This window comes from Corvus cornix, chromosome 5 (genome assembly GCF_000738735.6).
Source record: "Corvus cornix cornix isolate S_Up_H32 chromosome 5, ASM73873v5, whole genome shotgun sequence".
NCBI lineage: Eukaryota > Metazoa > Chordata > Aves > Passeriformes > Corvidae > Corvus > Corvus cornix.
Genome location: NC_046335.1, coordinates 37,959,818 through 37,984,385, shown reverse-complemented (window position 1 = coordinate 37,984,385; position 24,568 = coordinate 37,959,818). Strand labels below are relative to the sequence as shown.

General features: G+C 41.7%; 2 protein-coding genes across 4 annotated transcripts in view; one reads left to right on the top strand and one right to left on the bottom strand.

The window, feature by feature from the left end:
* The window catches only part of ITPKA (inositol-trisphosphate 3-kinase A), a 40,480-nt gene extending 32,549 nt beyond the window's left edge, over positions 1-7,931 (top strand). For both annotated transcript variants that reach the window (XM_039552211.1, XM_039552210.1), the window contains 3 exons: positions 1,629-1,730; positions 2,808-2,879; positions 3,779-7,931. In XM_039552211.1, the coding sequence (XP_039408145.1) occupies positions 1,629-1,730; positions 2,808-2,879; positions 3,779-3,982 (378 nt within the window). In that variant the 3' untranslated portion in view covers positions 3,983-7,931. The remainder of the gene's footprint in view (positions 1-1,628; positions 1,731-2,807; positions 2,880-3,778) is intronic.
* Positions 7,932-8,396: 465 nt separating this feature from the next.
* The window catches only part of LTK (leukocyte receptor tyrosine kinase), a 96,055-nt gene continuing 79,883 nt past the window's right edge, over positions 8,397-24,568 (bottom strand). The window contains exons 22-30 of one of the 2 annotated variants that reach the window (XM_010413829.4): positions 23,813-23,877; positions 21,702-21,831; positions 20,369-20,466; positions 17,962-18,054; positions 17,260-17,361; positions 15,223-15,357; positions 14,784-14,874; positions 14,045-14,155; positions 8,397-13,291 (exon numbers count right to left, since the gene is read on the bottom strand). In XM_010413829.4, coding sequence (XP_010412131.1) covers positions 13,178-13,291; positions 14,045-14,155; positions 14,784-14,874; positions 15,223-15,357; positions 17,260-17,361; positions 17,962-18,054; positions 20,369-20,466; positions 21,702-21,831; positions 23,813-23,877 — 939 coding nt within the window. In that variant the 3' untranslated portion in view covers positions 8,397-13,177. Of the gene's footprint in view, positions 14,156-14,783; positions 14,875-15,222; positions 15,358-17,259; positions 17,362-17,961; positions 18,055-20,368; positions 20,467-21,701; positions 21,832-23,812; positions 23,878-24,568 lie in introns of both variants that reach the window. The other variant, XM_010413820.4, reaches the window with a different exon arrangement.

The following is a 24,568-nucleotide window of genomic DNA, read 5'->3' as shown; positions in this document are numbered from 1 at the left end:
CAACTACATCCAGAGTTGTTGCAGATCCCTGGTTTAGAATACTGGCATGGTGCCATTCAAAATCTGGATATTGTTTACAGCAAGTAAAGACAGGCAGTGATTATGTTTTCTGCCAACCACTGGAAAGGAGCAAATCATAAAAGTGTTTCTCAACCACAGGGAAGCAAGCAACTAGTTTGTCCAGACACAAAAGGTTAGAAAGGGAACACTGAGCAGCTATTCCAGACTTTGCTCTACAGTCCGCAGCATAGCGAGAAATTATTTTTAAAACAACCTTACTCCAGTGAAGAGGTACAAGATGAAGTTCCAGATTTGTGTGTGCTATTGAGTATTGTCACACATCAAATCAGATGGCTTCTAACTTTCACTGCCTACCTGCTGAACTGATCTGGCATAACGCGCGCTCTGTTGCATGAGCACTCTGGAGTTTTAGCATTATTGAATTTTTTTCATGTATACTTTAGAAACCAAGTTCAGCTGTGGAATAAATAGTGTTTCACCTGCTGAGACTGGACCTGAATTTTTCATTTTGGTGCAGTGATTTAACATGTAGGAGAGAACATATTGTATTAACCTGCTGATTTACTCGTAATGAAAATAGAGGATTGGACTGATAAAATGGAGAGGAAAACAGTTTGATAATCCTGCAGGCTTTTAGTGGATTTTTGTTACCAACTGTAATAATTGCTGTATTTTACATGCACATCATAAAATCTCCTGTTTGTGTCTCTTGAAGCAACAGGGATGCTCTTGGAGACATGCATATTCATATATTCTATGTTTACACATACCTCCAATTCATGCACTGCTCTTATTTACTTGTAGCTCCAGAAGCATATAAAAATACTCATTTTTTTGAGTAGCAGGGTGCTTCTGTACTGAATCTTACTGCTAGCACAAAAGTACTCTGAATTTCTCCAGGACACACTTGGAACAAGCATGCCTACCGTGTCCTTTGCCAAAATTCACTCACCTGCTTTGTCACTGCTAGCACTGTGAATCCCAAGTTGTTCCTGCCTGCAACAGATTTCTGTTCTGTGTCTTCTGGGACAGATTGTATGTTCAAAGGTATGTTTGGAACTGAATCCTAACTGTGATTCTTTGATTTCCCATTGAAAAACAGAAACAACAACAAAAACCACCACCACCACCAAACCCCCCCCCCCCCCCCCCCAATAACAATAAAAAAAAATCCTCACCAAAACCCAAAAGAAACCCCCAAACTAAAAGGACTAGTAAAATTGGTTTTGGAAATGTTCCCTTACACCCTCAGCCAGGGTTTCACTAGCTAGACAAGAGTACAACCAAAGAGGTCTCTGTGGTTTGCCCCACTGAACTGCTAGCACTGACGTGAGAAAACCCTCCTGCAAGCTGGTAATATCATGAATTGTTTTTTTTAAACTTGCACTCAACAGAAAATGAGCTGCCAGTGCCATTTAAAGTTATCCAATCAGCTTTTGTATCTCTTCTCTTCTCTTGCTTGGTTTATCTGTTCTCTTCCGGTTCAACGACTTGCTTTCATCTGGTTAGCGAGGGCTGAGCTGCTGGTGGTTCAAGAGGATTGACTGATGAGGGGAATGATATGGGTGCAGTATAAATAATCTCTGTCTGTGTGTGGTTTTGTGCAGAAGGCGGATGGAACATGTAACACAAACTTCAAAACGACAAAGACACAGGAGCAAGTTCTACAGGTTTTTGTGGAATTCATTGAGGGCAACACAACTATTCTGGTGAGTCTGAGCTCTTCACGTGCACTGATCTTGGACCAATGCGCTTGTTTCAGGTCCATGCTTTCTTTGGTACATGAAATATGAATTAGACTACCAAGGAAGTAAGTGGTCTTGACTTCCAGTTGCTCTCAGGAGGTGGGGTGGATTTGGGGACTTGGTGGATTGCTGAGGAGAAGTTGACTGAGACCAGTCATGTCAGCTCTTGACATGAGTTGACTCCAAGTGCCTCATGCTATCAGCATGCTATTCCAACTAACTTATGGCTTGCCATCAGCTTCAACCATGGATGTTAGATGCATTAGATGGGTGATATCTAAGCAAGGATTGTGTTGGCAGGAAAACTTGTGATTTGGGAATTCAGTCTGGAGAGGATAAAATCAGAGCGTGGAGGCAGGAAGTGAGATTGGTGACTAGCTGTGCTCCCATGTGTGAAACTTATCTCAAAGAGGAATTCCTGTCTGCTAATTCATGGGTAGCACAGCTGGCATGTGGTAGATGGCATAACACATGTCTTGTCTTTGGAACTTCAAAGGATGCTGTAATGTTTTGCTGCACTGTGGAAGCCATTATGAAGGCAGATTAGCACTTCAGGAGGAGTGTGCTTGGTAGTTCAGGACGGCATTAAAATCTGCACTAGAGCTTTATACATTAGGCCTTGATTCTTTTTATCTCCTCTCTGCCTCCACCATGGTTGGAGCTCCTTATTTTTCTAACACAGTTTCTTTCTTTTCACTTTGGGAAACTGGAAGATTTTTAATTCCTTGAAACTTTTTCTCTTTATTAAAAAGAAAAAAAAAAAAATTGCAGAAAGCCTCATGACATCCAAATCAAGGCAGATAAATATTCTTGGTGTAACACATGCAGCAGATGAACTCCAGTCTGTTAATTCACTATGAAAGCTTGAAATGTATTTTCAGATTGACTTTCAAATGATGAACCTGTTGTTTTGAAGGACCTCTAGCCTAAAATGAATATGGTCTCTTCATTATATTGAGTCTTGTAAACAGATTATCTTTATTCAGTTTTCAATGAAATGTTTATGGGTTGGTTTGGGTTTTTTTTTTCTTCTTCCTCCAGAAAAAATACCTCAAGCGTCTGCAGGAAATTAATGTCATTCTTGAATCCTCAGACTTCTTCAAGCGACATGAGGTGAGCAGGGAGTGTTAAGCTGTGGAGGTGCTTTGCTTCTTTGTTTGGTCATTCACGTGTACTTCGGAACAGCCTGCTGTATGAGTAGAAGGTGGTTTGTAGAAGGAAGCTAATGCATGTTGACAACACAGACACCACAAAGCCTGTGTCACAGTGATACAGAAGATTAAACTAGTTGAGGAATAGTAAATCCTCCTATCTTTATGACATCCCAGCACTTACAGCTCTGGGTCACTTCATGGAATAGTTTATTAGTACCAGTTTCCTGTGGTTTCTCTAATCTTGATATGCTCCAATGGAATATTTACAGGGGAATGGTAACATGGAAGCTTGCATTTGGTACAGTAGCAGTACAGTAGCATTCAGTTGTAGTTTGACAATGAAGGCTGTGTTAGTTATAAGGGATTTATGTTGAAATACCATTTAATTCTGCTGTGCATGTTCTCTGTGTGCTTTCTGTGCAGAAGGCATCATTAGCATTGTAACTTCTGCTTGTTAACAGCTCAAGATTTTGAGATTAGACATTTTATTTTGCCTTGTTGATGTTGCCTTATCAATAGAGATATTTTTGTTGATTATGGGTCATGATCTGTCTTTGAAAGGAGTTACTGGCCTTTGCTGAATTGTTCAAATTGAGACCTGATGCTAAGGAAGATGAAGAATTACTTTTCTTCCTGTTTTTTATTGAGTCCCATTTCTTATCTACACGCCCATTTATACCTTACTGATTGATATGGTTGTGCAAATGGGGCATGTAAATCATCAGTGTATAAGTGCAGCCCAAAAGTCTGTTGGGTCACAGGTGAGCTGAGGAGATCATCTTCTTAGCAGGAAGTGTTAAGTGATGGGGGAGGGCTGAAGGTGTATTTTTAACCACACTGTCTCAATCTGTGTTCCAGGTCGTAGGAAGTTCACTACTTTTTGTACATGATGGCAGTGGGAATGCTAATGTGTGGCTGATCGACTTTGGAAAGACTACCCTTCTTCCTGATGGGCAGACACTGGATCACAGGATCCCCTGGCAAGAAGGCAACAGGGAGGATGGGTACTTGTTGGGATTGGACAATTTGATTGGCATCTTGGAAAGCATCACTGAAAGATGAGTTGAGAAAGGCAAAAAACTTGCAGGGCTTCTCTGTAACTTTCTGCTTTACTGAAGTAGAAGGAAACTCAGCAGGAAACCTTTAACTCTTAAACTCCTGAGGTCGTCAGTGCAGAGGGAGCTGCATCCAGAACCCAGCAGTCAGTGATCAAAGTTAACTTTGCGTCAGCCCTCTATGAACCTAAATAAATCACTCCAGATTGGTCTGTGTTGCACCAGACGAACTTGAGACTGGTCCTCAGAGAATGAAGACCTCCATACTCGGGAATCACACCAGCATGAGTCTGTGTGATAAACCAGAATGATTCTGATTTCTGGCAAAATGGGACTCCAGATTACTTCTTAGTGAACCAGGGCAAATGCTTGGGAACTCAGGGCAGGAAAAACACATTTTCAGGGAACTGCATAGTTTTGAAACCAGATTGGTTTTTTTCCTCTCTAATTCCAAGTCCTCTTGCTCCTGTGTACACTATAGGTTGGACCAACGACTTCTGCTGCATTATGTTACAGTGTGAACAAGGTGCAAATGGGCGATAATCACAAGAAACTGGGAGCAAAGAGAGACAGCAGTTTGTAGTGGCTTGATGTGACTAACTGCTGTTGACCATTCCTCCTCTTCCCTACCCTAGCCTTGCTTCTACCCAAGAACAGCCTTGGCTTTTTCTGTAGCCACTCAGGAGATTACAAATACTCTAGGGAGAGAATAGCAGCCTATTGTCTCCAAAAACTTTTGACTTTCCGACTGGATGGGCTGTTGGAAATGTTACTGACTTGGAGAGTTTGGTCTCTTGCAGCTGAACTGCAGCTCTGAAAATCACTAATGATCTTTCACCAACTGGTCAGGGAGCTAAGTTTTTTTCCAAGGCTTGTTTATCTTTGAAGATAAAACCCCTATACACATGCACACACTAGTAGTCAGCAACCAGTGTGATCTCTTAAGATCATGGTTTGTCTGTCTCCTAATGCACGTGACTTCTTGGCCATGTTCCTGTTCTCAAATATGATGCTGCCACTTAAGCATATAAACTGGCACAGCAATCAGGAGGGTAATGTTTCTGCATTCACAGTGTTACACAATGATGAGATAATTCCCAGGCATCCTTCCTCCAAAGTATCAGCTGTTAACTCCAAGCAGTTTGGGTGAAGGAATATCAATATATTACATCCTCCAGTCCCCATCTGGAATCACAGGGTGATCTGTGCTTCATTCTTTTGCTGTGGTCCAGGCACAGCCACAGAAAATTCAGTTTTTAGGTTAAAATCAAGAAAGATTGAATTGTTTTCTTGCAGTGGCTTCACCTACCTTCTCCGATGGTTGCCTCTAGTCACTGGAACAGTTTTTAAATACTGGCAGTATAAGTACTCTCATTAGTCACACGTTCACTCCCATTTCGGGTTTTAACATCAATAACGTGGTGATGAACTTTTCACAATGCAGGTAAGACTTACATTACCAGTTGATGGTCAAACCCTTTCAACATCTAAAGGTAGTAATGCAGGCTGATTAGAAATTCCTGTCCTTTGCTGGTGTCCTGTGCTCAGGAGACATTCTGAGAACTTTGGATATATGCAGGTGACTCCACATTTGGGAAACTGCTGTTTCAGTAATAATTGTTATCATGAGCAAAAAAAGCCCTATAGAGTCCAGATCTGGAATGAAATCTGTAATAGTTGTAATTAGAGAGCCTAAAATAATTTCTAAAAGGAGTTACTTTGGGTAACACACTACTGTTCTAAAAGATCAGTCAGATTTAATTACTTTTTATCACCTCTAAACAAAGCAGCAGTGTTGAAAATTGAAGGTCAGTTGTGATGTAAAAGTTAGATGACATAGAGTAGGTATCGCATAGGAAGTAATGATGTAGAAATATTTCATCTTAAACCAGAAGTTGTCTGAAACTGGTAATTACTTTTGCAGTTCACTGCAAATTCAGATGACTTCTGTGGCCTCCCAGAGTCTCTCTGTTTTATATTTATGATTGTATGTTAATGAATTTTTCACTTGAAGTTCCAGAGTGTTTACATTAGGTTATTTTGAAGTGACAGTGAGCACAGATTATATCATTCCAGATGCCTCCTAACTTTTGAACTGCTATGAGATCACAAATGAATCCATAGTGAATTCCATACAGTTTAAAAAAAAAAAAGTATTTCTCCTTTTCTGCAGCCAACAGGCAAGCCATTGGATAGCAGTGCGTAAAGAGAATAGCAGTGCTTAAGGACAATAGCAAGTAAATAGGTCTCACAGTCAGGACTTTAATGACATTGCCTTTTTTATGAGACTGCAATTGCAAGCTGTCCTACCATAATTAAAAAGAATTATAAAAGTAAGAAATAAGATTGTTATGATAGAATTCATTTAGTGGTTTGTCTAATTAAGCTTCAGAGTTAAATTTCTTTCTTCTGTTACCGCATATGTGAAGCTTTTGCACCAATGTAATCTGTTTTCTGGAGGGGAGATCTAAACAGTAGAGGTTGGTGCTCAAATCTCAGTTGAGATTTTAAGACAAACTTTTAGAATGACTGTCCAGTTCTAAAGGAGAATTGAAAGCAATGTGGTACTAGTAGCTTCAAAAAAACCAACTCCTGATAGCACCTGGATGGTTTGCAGTACGTGGTCTTGGGGGAAAACTTGGAGAAGGTCTGTTCCACTGCAGTAGCTGGAAAGGTCAGAGAAAAAGGAAAATCTCTGCTGTAGCAGACACTGATCTGGAAACTCATTCTGGATGATGTATAGTTCTAGCAAGTTAGTTTTGAAATGGCTCTTTGTCTTGCTAGGGGATTAGAAAGGAAGAAATCACAATCATCTGTTGCTGTTAGGGGAAAGAAGAGAAGGAGGCAGCTTTCCATAGCAAACTGCAGGTGTAGGACTTCAGCTGAGCAATGGAGCTCTAAGGAGCTGAGGCTGTGAGCTCAGGGGCAAACTGCCCCAGGGTACATTTTAGATTCCTTGTTTCTCATCAGATGGGACAGGTGCCTGTGGACATGCACTTGCTAGTGTGAGGAAGCAGCATGGCCTTCTTTCACTATGGGGTAAGTTGTCTTGAATAAGCTTATATTTACCAGAGGGTCAACATGATGCACTTGCACAGGCATGTAACACAGGAGGAGCTGATGTATGGTAACCGAGGAATTTGTTCACATACAAGTCCAGAATGTCGTAATGCATCTGCAGAAATAGTGCCTCACTCTGGAGACACTGAGCACGCGTGATTCCACAGCAGGGTCAGAGATGCTGGCCTAGAGGCACTTTGGTGCTGAACAGATGACCTCTGGCTTAGGCTCCAAGGTCTTTAAACTCACTAGTTAGATGCAGCAGTGCTGTAGCTGCTGCATTCCTGTGTGAATCGAGAAGTAGGACTAGGACTTCTCTCCTTCAACTTCATTATTGACTTGGTTTTTTTGGCCTTGGACAACTATCCTAGGCATTGTTTTGTTCCAATTTTACAGACGGGAATAGACCTCCTTACCTCACAGGAATGGTGTGAGGCTGTCCTTCATTATTGCCTGCAAGCTGCTGTGAGATTCTTTGGAGGAAGGTGCAATATAGAAAGAAATGCAGAGAGATAAATCGGATAAAAAAATTATGGGTGTTGAGGCCCCACAGGGATATAAATTTGGCTGAAATTTAACGGAAGTGGTAAAAATTAAATCCCTCTAAATTTTGTGCAGGGAGAAATTCACTTGATATCCGATCCCATTCCTGTTAAAGGGAAAGATTTCACTGGGAGTTGGACCAAACCCTTACGTATCTCAGAGGGCTTTTGCTACTTTTTTTATTGCTGTTGTTATTATTTGTTATTCTTAAGGTACTGAGATCAAATGGCCTGTATCATCTACATGCATCTGTTCTGAACACTACAATGCAATGCTGACATTGACTGTATTGGATGAGTGTGTTACTCTGAAGTGTGTATGCTACTAAATAAATGAGACTGAAGGGAAAAAGACGTCTGCTGTGATTTGGTCATGTGAGAATAATACCTTTTCTTCAAGAATTTCCTCAGGGAAGGGAGAAAAACAATATATTTCAGTGTTTCTTTTGCTTTTAGTCTTTAGCATTTGGTACTTCCTAAAGCAAAACCAATTCTAAGACATCTAGAAGCCAAATGGTGGAGCTTGGTTCCAAAACCTGTTGTATACATTACCTTTAGAACCTGATTCACACAAAGCTTGTCAGCTTCCTTCATGGTAAGCTCTGTCTCTGAAATCTCAGTGAATAGCCTACAGCATATAAAAAAATGTGCATCAAGAGGCATTTTTCAGACTCAGAGCACTTAACTGTTCCCCTGGGCAGTTTTGTGTGGACACGGGCAAGAAGCACTCAACATTCTAGTACTGGCAGCACTTCTCAGCAAGAGAGAGTGTATTCTTGCCTGTGTGCAAAGAGTGCTTAGAAGAGAGGGAAACAAATAACCACCGTTAGTGTCTCTTTATTTTGTGTTGCAAATATAGAAGTATACACTTGTCTAGCTTTAAATTGCATAGAAGCAGGCATGTCATCTACTTATGTACAGTAGTTACCAGAAAGTTAAGTTGGCAGAAGTGCTGCCATGGTCAGAGGTAATGACAAATCAAAACCTATTCACGTAAATGGAAAAGTCATGTGATGTGAGGAGGACAGGTTAGGTATGGCATCACTTAAGGTCTCTGCATGGGATTGAGAGGGGTGGACAGCCAGGAGGGGAGAGCACAGCCATGCCTACAGAAGAAACTGCCTCACACAGCTCAAGGGTCTAAGGAAGTGTGGTCCCTGGCTGACACAGCTGTGGAGATGCAAATACAGTAGGGGAAACAGTATTCCCAGCAGCAGCATTTTTCTTCTCTTTCAGGAAGGTGGGGGAGTGTTTTGGAGGTGGAATAAGTTACACTTGCAAAAGCCCATAACTATTTTATCAGCCTTGGAAAGCTTTCTTAGTGCACACCAGCCCATGGGCAAATCAGCTGAGAACTTAGCTCAGGAAAAGGGTTGATATGACGGGGAACACCTTAAATCTGTGCAATTAAAAATTCTGTTTGTTTAAAGGAAAAAGTGAAGATGCAAAGCATTTACGTTGAGGAGAGAAAGGCTAACAAAGCAATCAGAAGCAGGAATATCAACAAATGTGAAAAGAAAGCAGAGAAAGACAAATTGAAATTTCCATTATTGTTTCATCTTTTGTTAATCAGTCCCTTCGTTAAAATGTGAGTACGAGGTTGTATGAAACAACATAAAGTACTAATGCTAAACACAGTCAAAAAACAACTGTATACACACAATTACAAAACCATTTTGGTAATGTTAAAAGACACGTATCAGGAAGAGCAATTTATAACCCTATAAATGGCTGATTCTGCAGTAGGGAAGTGTTGGAAGACTTTTCATGTTGATTATAGGACCGAATTAATCCCAGATCTCCAGCTCATGTCATTCCTCTAGGAAGCAAAATTGGGTTTTGGCTCCCAGTTGCCAAAGTAATCTAATTTTAACACTATAGTTTTAACTCATTGGTTATGCACTAAAAATGTCTCCTTAAAAAGCAGTTTCAAGTAAGTTATATTTTGCAATGGTAGCAGTTGAGCACTATGAAATCTCTGTTTGTGCAAACAGTAAGTTTCAGTCTCTGAGTTGAAGGACTGAAGGTTGTCTTGTGTATCACTGCAACTGTTATTTTTTCTTTTGAGATAAAATGGTTTGGACAGCATGTAGCATTCAGCATCACAACAGGAGCAATATTGACATTATTTCCTCCAGGATATTAATTAAAAATTCATTATCTGTGAGGGTTTTTAAACAGCATCTAAAAAAGACTATTACAGGTCAAAGATTCATGGCAATATGTTGACAAGATAATTCCATTTGAGAGAGTTAAGAGCTTGTACAAAATTGAGGTTGCTAATGCAGATTCTTTTAAAATTCCCAGCTCTTTCTTTTAGTGCCCATTTGGTACCTGCAGCTCCAAGTCTTGTCTTGTTAGAAGAGACTGCACCTGGCTCAGTACAGCCGTGAGCTAAATGCTGTTGTAAACCTTCAGAGTCTGTCTCAGAAATAAATAATACATGCTTACCCTACTCTTACAGTTGCTCTTCAACACCCCACTCTTGATCACTCTTAGGGATAAGATCCTGGTCAGGATGGAATTCTGTTCAGTCTCAGTGCGGCTTTGTCTATGTGCTTCGTGTAAATGAGTACCTTGATGCAGCTATTCAGTAAAAACAGGTATTTGTCCAATGTGCTGGACTTGCACTTTGTTTATAAAGTGAAGGCAGAGCTGCAGCCAAGACTGCCCATGGCACTGGTAATAGAACTGTGCTCTCCTCTCACTTCACTTTTCAATGGCTTCCCTGGTTTTATCACTACTGGCCTTTCTAAATTTGTGAATGGCAGTGAGGCAAGTGCTACACAGGGGGAAAACAATGGTAGCTCAGGCTGGGTAACTATCTGGACAGTAGGGATCCTCCTGCTTCTCACTGGAATCTGGGGGTATTGTATAGTCATTTCCACATTGAAAATATGAAGAACTGTCTTGTGTCTCCTGCTTCATTAAAAGTCTCTGGGAAGAGAAGGTGGTGTAGTTAACTTCCCATGGCTTCTGAACAAGCCAGTATTTCACTTCTCTTGCCACCAGTTTCCAGCCCCTGCTAATGGCTAAGGAGAATTGAAAGCAGATTCATAATGGGCCTGCAAAAGCATGGCCATGACCACCAGTGCTCTGCTCAGGACAGACAAGGGCTGAAGAGTGAGCTGGCATCACGTCCACTGCTGCTGAACCAGGATCACTGCACTCTGCTGTGGCCTTATATTCAGGGAGGAAGGGGCCAAGATGCTGGCGCCAAGTCAAAACTGCTGTAAAGTTTAATAGGTCACCTTTGGGGGAAAAAAACTACTAATGCATGAACCATAAGAGTAATAATTCTGAAAGGTAAGGATAAACTGATGAAATTCCAATTAGCTAAAAGTAAATGCATTTATTTTTTATTAGCCAGTCTGAAATATGACCAAAAATGTTAGCTTTTGCAAGAGGAAAGAATGAGAAAATTTCCAGCTAAATGGGCTTTTCTGCCTCATCTAACTGGGCTATAGCAACTCGTGGATGTAAGACAGGACAGGCAATGAGCTAAACGGGAGAGAAGCTAGAGAGCTAAAGCAAAGGTGAAATGGGAGGAAGGGCATGAGGTAAGGTCATCCATCTCCCTTGGTCACTAAACCCCTCAGCTCACTACTACTGAAATTTGCCCCACACAGAGGGACCCCCTGAGGGACCCCTCTCTTCTGACCATCCGTCATTTTACAACACAATGGATTTGGAATTATTTCCACACCATATGGGTCTTTGCTGAAAGGTGGCCATCATCACCCTTTGTGTCTGGAAGTCACAGAAGGGCTGGTGTGAAAAGGGACCTCCAAAGATCATCTAGTCCAACCTTCCTGCTAAAGTAGGTTCACCTACAGCAGGTGGCACAGGATCATGTCTGGGTAGGTTTCAAGTGTCTCTGGAGACAGAGACTCCACAGCCTCTCTGGGCTACCCGTTTCAGTGCTCTGTCTCCATCAAAGTAAACAACTTTTTTTCTCATACTCAGGTGGAATGTCCTGTGTTTCAGTTTGTGCCTGTTACCCCTTGACCTGTTGCTGGGTACCACTGAAATGAGTCTGCTCCTGTCCTCTTGACACCTGCTCGTAAGATATTTGTATGCTCTGAAATGACATTGTACAAAACTGTCCATTCTAAAGTCAAAGGTCTAACACTATAGAAAGCATGGAGCAGATATCAAGTCAGACCAAAAAAGCATAAACCTGTGTCAAAGATGCCTTTCACTGAGGATGGATTCAGACTCTTCACTCTGTGCTTTTCTTTACCACAACTCAGTCGTGTCCACCCTGACTGATGTAAAGGACAGGAACTCCGTGTGGTCAAAGCAAATCCTCGCCTGCTGGCCCACACTTTCAGACTGTACATGCAGCTGATCACTAAGCATAAAGCATGTACCAGAGAACCTCTTGCCTCAGAAAGGAGCCAGAGAATTCTACAACTGGCATCTCTCCACACAACTTGATTACACACAAAGTATGTAATTTGCCACTGTAGGTTGACAGTGTTGACATTCAGGAGTAATACAAGGATAGAATGCTTCCAAGACTGTTCAGACTCAATCCAAACTATTTGCCTTTTCAGTCTCCTTATTTTGCAGCTTTAATCCATAAACACCCATTTAGATCCTAAACAACTGAAGAAAGCCTTAGAAATGAGCTGTTTTGGAAACAAACAACTACATTTACCAGCAAGTCTCTGCACTTGCAAGGCAAGGAACAATTACAACCTGCTCAGCTGTGTGAAGCCAAGTCATGGTTTTGGCTTTCTCAAATGATTTAGCTATTCAACCTTCCTGTATAAAGAACACCCGAAGTAGGGTTTACATTAGATTTCCCTTCACTATTCCTCTCCTTTGCATTACTTTCTACCTCAGAGTATTAAAACCAAGAACTCCAGCACACCAAATGCTAGACAGTTACCCAAGAACTTCAGCTTAGTGCTTACCAACATAGCACAGGGAACTAATGCTGAATATCAAAGTACTTACAAAAATGAGATTCATCTTAAGTAAAGTCCATTAAAAGATAAAGACAGTCCATTTCTCATCATGCCATGCAGCTCACCCTTCCTTGAAAAACCACCTGCCCCTTCTATGCCCAGAGCTGTGAGGAAAGCAACACCGTGAGGCAAGCAGCACATTTCCTTCAATATTCAAAGGAATACTATCAGCTCCACCAGCAACTGCTTTTTTGATGGTAAATGTTTTCCTCTTCATTGCTTGTTTACAAAGCACATGCTCAGAGGAGCCTGATTTTTTTTTTCTTTCGTTCTTCTTACTGCTTCCAATTTGAGCAATAGCTTCCACAAGGTCTACTAATAAAACAGATGCAAATGTGGCTGCTATTTTTTTTTACTTCGCTTATAGTGCATAAGCATTAGTAATTCACCAGAACTGTAAAAAGCTCTTGGGAATGTTGCTGCTTGCAACCAACAGCACACATTTTTGGATTCTTGGTTCAGACAGAAGCATAAGCTGTGTTGGTCATTATTTCCATCCAAATGCTGCAGCTGGATGGTAGGTCCATTTCTTTTCACCTGAGCAGATTGAGAAGGAATTATTTCCTTATTAACTGTATTCTGAATCAGACAAGCAATGCCATTGTTCTCCACTTCTAAGCTGGTTCAGTGGAACACATTTGAAGGACAGAGATAGAAATGCAAGTGTCTTTTACAATCTGGGGATCCAGTAGGTAGACAGAGGAAGCAGAACATTCCTGATGTTGAAACTTCACCCATCTGAAGGAATTAAAGTGGAGGAAGTAAGTGAAACAGGAAGCAGTCCTTTCAGACACACACATTCCCTGATCTTTGGAAGAACCATTTCTACTATACTGGAGTAACACTCAGGTCATCTGATAAAGACAGACCAGAGTCCCTCTCTCTTGACGTTTTCTCTGTTTTACAAAAAGGCTTTTCATCTCTGTGCAGACTGGAGCTCCTTAGCACAGCTGCTCTGACCTCAGCTAAGGCTGATGGCTGGTGCTCAGCGCTATAGCACAGGTCATCATAAGCATAATTTACATTGCCACAGGGGAAAGTCTGGAGTTTCACCAGTTCAATCCCACTGATATCCAGGTGAGGGCAGGTACTTCGACCTGGAGATGCTGGAGATGCCCGAGAGCTAGGAGAACTGCAATTCCCATCAAAGCCTGAGTCTTCCCGCTCTGGATTTGCTTTGAGCTTGGAGCTGGGGCTCAAGTGACAGATATTCTCTAGCACCCATGATCCATAGGTTGGGTTCCAAAGATTTTTTGTTTTGTTTTTAAGTCTGTGGGCAGATGGATTGCTGAGCTCCAACTTCTGGTTTGAGGTCTGCTGGAACCACGACCCACTGTTGAAATCACTGAGGCATGGCAGGCTGGGCCCTCGGGCAGTCCAGTTGCTCAGGTTCTCCACCAGTAGCTCTTGTGGACATTGCACAAGTTTGTGCCCAGCATGGTGGGATTCCAGTGTCTTAGGTGTTGTCTGAGGTGTGAGAGAAGGGCTTACCAGCATTGGCACTATCCCACTGGAAATGTTTGGGCGCATGACCGTACTTCCTTCATCCTCTGGTGTGGGGCTACACTCCATGGGCAGCTCAGTGTTGATCACATCAGGGTCCTGAAAAACAGAGACAAGAATCTGTTACACTTTCAGGGTGACTGTCACAGGTTTGGGCAATACTGCGCGTCATACAAGGTGCTCCGTTCCATCTGGGTATCATGTGCTGTTGGGACTCACATGCTTCCTTTGAGAAGAGACTGTGCTTCACTGAAATCAGTGACTAACATGTGGGCCTGTAGTATAAAATTTCTCTCTTGAGAGGTTGGATCCAGACCTGTAGCTATTAAATGCTACTGGATGGTGAATTCACTGTGCCATTTCATTCCCCCTCTCCACTCCATAACTATTCAGCTGTGGCTTTTGAGAAACTTTAGGCAAGGTCAGAATATGGACCTGAAAGAGATCTAAGTACCTTTCCATCACAAGGTGAAGAACATTTTGCTATTGAATAAGCTGAGAGCTAAAAGCATCCATTTGCACAGGTACAGTGTATGCTCATTTTGGCTGGGTGGAAGATGGGAGAGTGAGGATGGACACTGGAAAAGAGCCAACAGCACCATCACACTAGTAAAGTAATTATATCAGTCTGTCAGGACCCTTCACTTGCTTTAGGGACTAAAGCTAATGTCTTTGGATAGTTGGCATTCCATGGATTATCATCTACCTCGATACCAAAGACCACTACCTGTGTGCAATACTTGATCCTTTCCAGGATGGTAGAGAAGTTTGGCCGATACTCTGGGCTGTGCTGCCAGCACTGTGTCATGATCCGGTACCTTAAAGTAAGCAAAAAAATAAAAATTGATCAAGAAAGATTATTTTGTAAAAAGTGTTTCAGTATGAAGTGATCAGGGCTCCAAGGAACCACGCTTGGTACATGGCCCAAAGGAGGAGTGCAAAAGTGGGTATGTAATTTCTATATCCCTGGATCCTGTCTGATTAGGGAACCACTACTTCAAGCAAATCCTGTAGTGCTCTAAGCTGTATACAAGAGGCAGCTCAAGAGACGTTTAGCAATACCCACCTAACACGGAGGGCAATCACCATTCCCTGACTAGAGGTGTCTTTGTCTACTTGTCTGACACCTACTATACCTTGGTTTGTGAGAGAAAAGAAATACTTACACTGGTCCTGGACAGTTTTTTGGTGGATCCATTCTTCCTCCACTGGTAACAAATTCCAGCACCTCCTGATTGGTTTTGCAAGGGTAGGGCATGTAGCCTAGAGAGAAAATTTCCCAAAGCAGCACTCCAAAGGACCTGTGTCAGAAACCAGCCAACAATACCAATCAGGTTTCATTTGTGCCCCACAAACCTAGCTTGCAGCTGTGTAGGCAACACAACAGCAATGACCTTTCAAAGCTGCAGTTCAACCACAGTAATGTGCAATTAGTGTGATTATGAGTCAATGTGTACATAAAAAGACACCCCAATCATTCAAAACCTTTGCTCAAGCTCCAGAACAAGTTTTGCAGAGGTTTCAAAATATTTAACAACTCTGAAGGTGTTCTTTCTGCTGCATTCATCATTACTACAGCAGGAAATGCCAGAATGCCCTTGGCTGTGTATGGTTTAACCGAAAAGAACTGTTAGATATGGCATGGATGTTTCTTGCCTTACTTGGAAAACTCGAGATGTTTGTCTAGACCAATACTTTTGGTGCCGGTAACTTGGCTGCAGGTTGAGCTCTGGGTGGTAGAAGCCCAAGGCAAGAAGCTGTGACCTTGCAAAACAAAGGGGAGGAGGACCTGTAGCACTGCCAGGTGACTGGACACTCAGAGACACAGCAGGAGCCAATGACTCCAGACTGTGGCACGCTTAGACTGTGAGAGTAAAAAGCCCAGGGCTTCCTTTGCTTGGGGTCCCTCCTCAGAGGACCGAGCTCAAGTAGTTGTTTTGTTGTTGCATCTTGATTAAAATATTTTAAGGATCCCGACCTCTCAGCCCCTGCTATGGGAAACCTGTGGCCAAGCTGGTAAGGAAACCTGGCTTGACTGTGAGTGTGGGGGATGTAGCTGTGAAAGGGCCTCTACCCAGCTCAGGTGGTGCGAGTGTGACTGGACGGTCAGGCAGGGACTTTCAATTGTTTCCTTAATATTTGGATCAGTGTTTCAGAACAAGATGCTCAAGTACAACATCAAGGAAGAGACATCCAGTGAAACTGAAAGGCAGCAGCATTTCTGATATGGTTATGCTTTTTTACATCCACAGGTCAGATAGTCAGTGCCACTAGAAATTATGTGTGACTTAGACGCAAGGAAGTCAAGAGAGTTCTGCCAGGAGATCAGCAGGGTCAGAATTTTCAGAGCCACTTTTTGCTACAAAGGTCAAAGTAATTTTCAGTATATGCATGTTACTTATAATAGCCCATTACAGGAACTGTAGCACTTTCCTTCAAAATATTTAGTGCTGGCTGCTCACAGTTTGGTGCTGATAAGCAATCCCTTGTCTTCCGGCATTGCTAACAACTTCAGGAAACTGGGTCAGTGTGGCATTTGAGGGAATGTCTCAGTACAGCATATTGAAGGATCTACTGTACAGAGAAAGAGGCATTCTTAAGCAACTGGAAAGCTTCCATTCCCCAGCACCTGTGCATGAATGTGCCACTGTTGAGGAAGTGCTTATTTTAAAGAAAGCTCAAGTTGCATGAGAAATCAATTCATAAATATTGCTTCCTCAGCAAACAGCAAGGACTTCTGATTAAATCTGCTGTCATTTTATATGCAGCAAGAAAAAATATACAAAAGAGTAATCATGGGTGGTACAGAGACAGTCATTTACAAGGTATATAAGCAGACCCTGTCACTGATGGAAACTGGAAGATTCTGAAGGCCAAGGGAAGTATTTGATAATATTTATCTGGATTTTTAACTGAGATTCTTCAAAATCTAATCTGCTTTTGCTTTTCACTTCTTGATTGGCTTTATATGATACTCTGCATTTATGAATAGCAAATTTTATTATCTCTATTTACATTAGACTTTTAAATTCTTATTCGGGATTCTTTAGCCATACTTCTGAATGCAGTGGGAAGACTTCTCTTATTTTTCTGGGAAATTCTGACATTTTTTAAGTTTCCTGCTCAGCACACTTTTTTCTTGAGCAGTACATTTCTTGATGCTTTTCAGTGAGTAGCAGAAGTGGTTAAAAGACATTTATTACCAGGTATCAGTCTTGGAGGTGAAAATGCCCTCTAGAAAAGCTTCTGGTGGCATCCACTTGACAGGAAGCATGGCTCTTCCTCCCTTGCGGTAGTAACTTGCTCTGGGAAAGACAAAATGCACAGAGAACGTCACGCAGCCTGAAAGGGCTTGATACAGAAAAGATCACCACGGTAACAGCAGCTGGGGATTGCATGTAACAGTGGGGGCCAAGTGAGAAGAAGGAAAAGTCATCAACACAAATAGTGCATTGAAGCAGGATTTTATATCCTCTTTGCGACTGAGATGGAAACTGAGGATGTTCTTGTGCGCAGCTAAAGACATCAAACTTGCTAGTGCTTTGCACAGGGTGTTAATGCAGCAAGTCTTCTTGACAACATAAAGTAAGAATTGCGGTTTCTGGGGTTTTTAAATTTTATTTCAATTTAAGATTATTCATGATCAAGTAGCTAATAAATTTGCCTATGCTTGGTTTAGTGTCCACAAGTGTTTGTAGTTTCCTGGGACCACAGTCGAAGTGGATTGGTTCATAAGCATAGATGTGCTAATTTACAGTCTGTTAACACAAGTTAGTTAACTGGTCATCAAATTCAGACACCTAATGGATGGTTCCACTGCTTCACATGTCATGAGACAGTTCAGACTGACCAAAAGTATACAGATTACTGAGTTACTCACAGAACTGAAATTGCCCTTCACTTACCTGTAAATATCCCTGGCCATTCCAAAGTCACCAATTTTGGCTATTCGTCCTGCTCCAGTACAGGTCAAAAGGCAATTCCTTGCAGCTATATCTCTTAAAAAAAATTTAAGGAATTAATTCTAATTCTAAACTCTTAGGTAGTTAAAGGAATTTAAAAAAAATATTAGACCCAGTCCTGCAAGTGTTAGTTGAGCAATCGTTTTACAAATGAGCAGAGCCCTGTTAAAAAGAGAAAGAATTCCAGTTACATTATAATTTTTATTAACCACAATTCTTAAACTGCATTTGAGTTTTATCTTCTACCCAGCATTTGCCAAGCTTTCCCCATTCACACCTTCTTTCACAAAAGCAGAAAACAGCATCAGTAGAAGAGGAACAGATCCAACTTCTTTTGTTTCAACCACATTATGACAGATATCTTTCTTGCTCTATTTTTTTAAAGGGGGACATCTCAGCAATGTCACCATCAGTTACAGATGTGATGCTGTTGGACAATCTTAGTAAACTGCTTGAAAAGATACGTAGAACCAGATTTGGTGATCTGTTGCTTTGCTACTTCTGGATATCTCCCCTGGAATCAAGCAAAGCTCCATATGGAAGCAGCTGTTTGCTGGGTGCAAGTTTAGCTTGTGAGAAATGGGAGTGATGCCTTTGTGGCCAAGGCTAAAAGATTTCTGTTCATTTAAAATATGCATTCTGAAAAGAAACTTATTAAAATCATAGCACTGTGGGGGTCCTGTTGACTGCCAAGATAAATAAGCTCCTTGAACAACTCATGTGTTTCTTCGCATTGCCAGCCTTGAAAAATCTCTCAGGATTTGGAAGTCAGGTTCAACTTTCTCTTCCATTATCAGCTGTAATTCCTAGATGACAATTCCTGTGCTGTAGAGACCTCTCTACAACCCCACTACACTACCTTTTACCCCTAGGATTCCTGATACCTGTAATGAAAACCTTCATTTCCCAATCCACTCTAAGTAATGTGGACATCCCTAACAAATACTAATACAAAACCTGAGAGAAATTCCTTGTGTTCAGATTTACTGAATTGTTGGCTAAGACAAAATGAATCCATTTCCAGTTGCTTATATTAGAGATCTAACAGTGCAAAGATTGACCCAGAGATTTTTTTTTAAAGTGATATGCTGCTGTTACTATTACAGTAAGGATTCTTAAAAAACAATGCTGTATTGATTAACTCAGAAGTTTCCAATTAGAATACTGATCCTCTCATGTAATCATTAAGAGATCCAAGAGCCAAAACTTGTTGCACATTCTTACTGCTCTCTTTTAACGACAGAAAACTCTAACCCTTTTCCACCGGAACTTCCTTATTGTTGCAATATAAATGAGTCTGAAAACTGTTTCACATGTTCCAATCATAAAGCCATATAACATATTACCATATCTCAGCCTCATGGCTTTGTGCTCCAGCTGCTGCTTGCCATTGTTTGCCTAGGTTTCTGCAGCCCCTGCACACTGTTGCCCATCTCCGTGCTGTGCAGGCCCACACGTAGGTATGCGTGCTGTGCGTGTGGGTGAGTTTGTTGCCTGCTTGCTCATCTCCAGGCTGCACCTTGGCTTGGTTGGAGCCTGTGTGTCCCTCTGGTGTGCAAGAGCTCTCCTCTCCTTTACACGCAAGGGCTGAACACAGCATGCACTTCATAGTAAGGTATCCAGCTGCCCACTGTGCCTGGGAACATTATGAGCTGAAAAAATTCTTCGTCAAAAACAAAGGATTCAATACCCAACTGGGAGTTTTAAAAGGATAACTATAACCTTTCTCTCTTCTATAATATTTTGTTTTTATTTGAAGCACGCTATATCAACATTTTTTTGCTCAACAAATGAGTAAAAAGGAGTTTGAAGAGACAAATACAGGCTTCCCAACACCATGCAGCAGTTCAGCCACTGAGCTGGGAAAGAAGCCTGAGATGTGTTTTTATGTCCTGTTATCCCTGCTCTACCCTCCTCTAGTCTTTGGCTCAACTATTGTGGACTGTCCTGTGCTGGTGGAATAGAGAAAGCATTTAAGTCAAGATGGGGAGATGAGGAAGCAAATAAACACCTTATTGTCTTATGAGCCAACACAGAGTGACACTACCATCTAGTGGACTACAGGGCTACTCTCAATTGTCTTTACATTGCAGGCACCTGAAAATTAGTACGTAAACCCTCTCTCTTGGAACAGAACATTCCTCTCCCTCCAGGAGTGCAAAGAACAGTGCAGAGCCTAACTCCTAACAAAAACCAGGGAGATCCACCTGGACATCTAAGCACAAGCCTGTATTGGTAGAGGAAATAATCTGTCTCCCCTGTGGAGATTAGTCCTGTCTAATCCACTGCAAATAGAAAGTGTATGAGCCTCATGCACCTTGAGACACATCAGAAGAGACTTTTCTCCTACCTGTGGATGAAATGATTCTCTTCCAGATATTTACAGCCACAGGCAATATCCCTAGCTATGTTCAGCAGGTCCTGCATTGTTAACGTGGATGGTTGATTCTGGAAAAGGACAGGAAATGGTAAGGGAGGGATAGTGGAGTAGAAGAATATAGTTCAGGCAGGGGATAATCAGAGAGGGACAGAAGATGGGAAAGGGAGAGACATACATAGAGAATGGGGGAAGGGTTAAATGCGTCAGGAGCAAAGAGGAACATAAAGCAGATCAAAGCAAAGAGTTAGAAAATGAGTAAACTCTTATTTAAAACCCAAAACTTTCAGGAGATTTCACCTCTCTTGAGCACAGTACATGAGTGCAAACTAGCAAGAGATTTATGGCCTGGTGTGAATAGCCTGTTAAAGGGGGTGGGAGAGAGCTATTCCCTACTGTGTTATGTGAAACCAAAAGACAAGCAGGTTTAAAAGGTGAGATGGAATAGAAAAAAAAGGCACCCACTTTTAAAGAGTGAGTCAATAAATTATCAATAGAAATTAGTGCATGAACGAGAGAGAGAGAGAAAGAGAGACAGTAAAGATGCACAAGTGCACATCTTTACACCAACATCAGCATTCATCAGCTTATCTGTCCTGGTAGAAGAACAGTGATTACCCTCAGGAGCAGGGTAAAAAAGGGATGCTTTACCACAGGACTCCAGGACTGGTACTAACCCTTCACCATCTGCACTTCCCTAAGAACAATAAAGAAGACTTTTTCCAGGATCCCTGCTTATTTTCACTCCCTTATATAATTACCCATGGGGAAATTTTCTCAGTTTTTCTCTAGGAACTTATTTATTACTCTCAGGAAGAGTGAGGAGAAATTACTACGCTGCTAATCAAAGCCCGAGATATATCAAATAAATTAGGCTCAGCTCTTCAACTGGTATAAATTTGTGCCTCTCCATATGGTGCCAATGCACACCTGCTGAAGACTTAGTGTTATGAATTCTGATTATAACTTAGCTCCTCACGTGCCGTCTCAGTACACTGAAAACAAAGCAGGTACTGAGGAAAGAAAGCCCATTAATTTGTAGTCTAATTAACAGAGAAGTCTGGAATGGTAGGACAAGGTTTTATTATTTCCTCCTCAGTTACTAATAAACTGGAGTTTCTGGCCCTGCTTTCATTTTGTCTCACTGCCATCTGCTTGCATCAAGCAGACACAGGTATCCGGAAGTCTGTGGCAGCTGGGACACACGCACAGCCTAGCTTGGCTCCAGTGCCTTTTTCCAATTCATAAAAACATAAAAGCACTCATACTGAAATCAACCACAAGACTAGCTGGGAAGTTCTCTCACCGTCCTGGGTCGGTTCTGCCGAAGAAAGCTCTTCATGTCTCCTCCAGCCATGAGCTCCAGCAGAATGAAGCGAGGCAGCGTCTGTAGGCTGACACCGATGCACTGCACGATATTCTGGTGATTGAACTTACTGAAAGCCAAGATCACAGCACATGGAAGAGAAACACAGCATTAGTACCTGGCCAACATCTGGCACACTCTCATTATGCCTTGAGATTTGACAACCTGGATTGAAGCAAATCCTGATGTTGTTACCAAAAAAAACTTCAGACATATCAAAATGCCTCTCTGGTTATGACAGCTCCAAGAACAGGGTTATGCCTGGCTTTGCCCATGAAAAGCCTTCAACAGAAGGTATGAAAAGCTAAAAGCAAAGCAGAGCCTTCTGTCTGTGAAGAGAGAATTTAATGGACACACTGACTGAAAGATGAGAGTGACATGAGAGGGATAAGAAAGTTAAGCATGCAAATTTCATTGGCATTTGTGATACAAAGTCCTGACTGGTAGGGATTTTAATTCAGCATTGGTTATTTTAGACATGGTGTTGTCTAGCTGGGGGACTCAGTTCAGTGTTTAGTCTGCCAGAGGGACTCCGCTAATACCTTTTGCAGCAGCTGCCTTTGTGATTCTACTTTTTACAAAAGGAAGCTGAGGTTGTCATGAGGCACAGTAAGACTCAGTCATTAGACAGCAGCATCTTCCCTTAGATAATGATTACCTAGATAATAAAGGAACTAAAAATAGAAAGGAAGTTGGGGAAGAGAAAGAGTCATGTGCTACTAAGTGAATCAAGGCACTCCTTAATTGATTAAAATTGCTCTTTAAAAAAAGCATACATCAGTGTTACCTCCTGTTCAGCTACCAAAGTTCTTGCAGACTGTAGGGAGTCATGAGATTCATGTTTTAATAGCAGAAAACCAGCATCTAAGTATGAGATGGGCCAGAGAATGAGAAGAGGAACTTCACATTGCACAAATTCAAAATGGATTAATTCTGAACACTTACAATGAACCCCGGCTATGCTACCATTTTAAAGTCACCCTTGACCCTACTATTGTTTTAAGGTTATGGATTTCTGTTAATGAAGTAAATTCTAAGACTGGAATACTTAAAGTACAGGTGGTAATAGGAGTGGCTGTCTGTTATCTTCTCCAGGAAGGTTTTATAGATCTTATAATTCACTGTCAGAAGGTCACTGTCAGAAGGGACCTTATAAAGGTTCTGTCGGCTTACAAAGACATCAAATCAAATGCAGAACGCATCTGTACGAAAACGTTTTACCTTCTTACTCCTCTGAATGGGACCAGCAGAACCAATCAACAGAAATCTTTGTTAAATTGTTGTGATGATTTTTGGGTGGGATAGAGTTAATTTTCCTCACAGTAGCTCATATGGTGCTATATTTTGTATTTGTGATCAAAACAGTGTTGATAACACATTGATATTTTAGCTACTGCTGAGCAGTGCTTACACAGCATTAAGGTTTTTCACACACACACCCACACATACACCCACCTCCCCCGCAGTGAGAAGGCTGCGGGGACAAGAGGTTGTGAGAGGACGCAGCCAGGACAGCTGGCTCCAGCTGACCAAAGGGACATCCCATACTGGATGGTGTCATACTCAGCAATGAAAGCTGGGGAGGAGGGGAAAGGGTCATTCAGAGTTTGGCATTTGTCTCCCCAAGTAGCTGCTGTGCATGATGGAGTCCTGTTTTCCTGGGATAGCTGAACACATGCCTGCTCATGGGAAGTAGGGAATGAATTCTTTAATGCTGCTTGGCTTCCTCACACAGATTTTGCTTTACCTATTAGACTGTTTTTATCTCAACCATGAGCCATCTTGTCCTTCTGATTCTCTTCTCTGTCCCACTGCTGTGCAGCCAAGTTGCCAAGCACCAGAGATGGGCAAAAAAAGAACCTCAGTTACCTTGTTTGAGATAAACAAGTAGCTAAAACCAGTAACTTATATGCTATCAAAACACCTTCTGGTGAAAAATAAGACTGAATTTCTTTTCTGAACACTGGCAAGGGGATAAGAGATTCTATGATAACTTGCATTACTCTTTTTCCCCCTGCCCACCATCAGTAAAAAAACCCCTTAAACTATACCTGATAATCAATGCTTCCATCAGGAAATCCATCTCATCCTGCTCAGAGCAGACTTCTGGCAGGGTCTGTTGGGAGGTAAATGCAGTGAGGGCCACCCCACCAAAGAATTGAGAATATTTGCATGTCCACCAGAGAAAAAAGGAAAAAAAAGGAAAAAAAAAGAGTGAGCATGTAACACGTAAATCACCTCAGGAACCTATGACCAGGGGCTCATCCTTTCAGTGTGCAGTTTGTTGCACTGCATGTGACCCATCTGCTAGTTAAAGTAAGAACAGGAAACCACAGACTTACCTGAAGATTTTTCTGTGTGAATTGAACTCTATGCATACTTCTGGAGCAAAAATAGCTTCAGATACACATCAAGAGAAATATTAGGTAGGAACTTACAGACCTAGAAAGCTCTTTAAAATGACATTTATTCTCCCTTTTCTTTGTGTCCACATTGCAGCACATGCTTGCATGTCCTATGACACATACAAGCCATTTGATTTAAACACGTGTGTCACACGCCCTTATAGCTTTCTTTCCTACCATCAGATTTGGACAGCATCTTCTGCTGATACAGATGAACTGGACTATCACAAATGAAAAACATGCTGATCTTCTTTTGTTTGCCACTGTGCTCTGGTGCTTTTTCCAGTCTGGATAGTGAAACTGAGTTGGGCAGGTCCAACTGCTTATTAATGTCCTGGGTTTTCATCCACAGTGGCACAGGGAAATTCATTACGTAAAAGACAGGATTAATAAGAGTAGAAC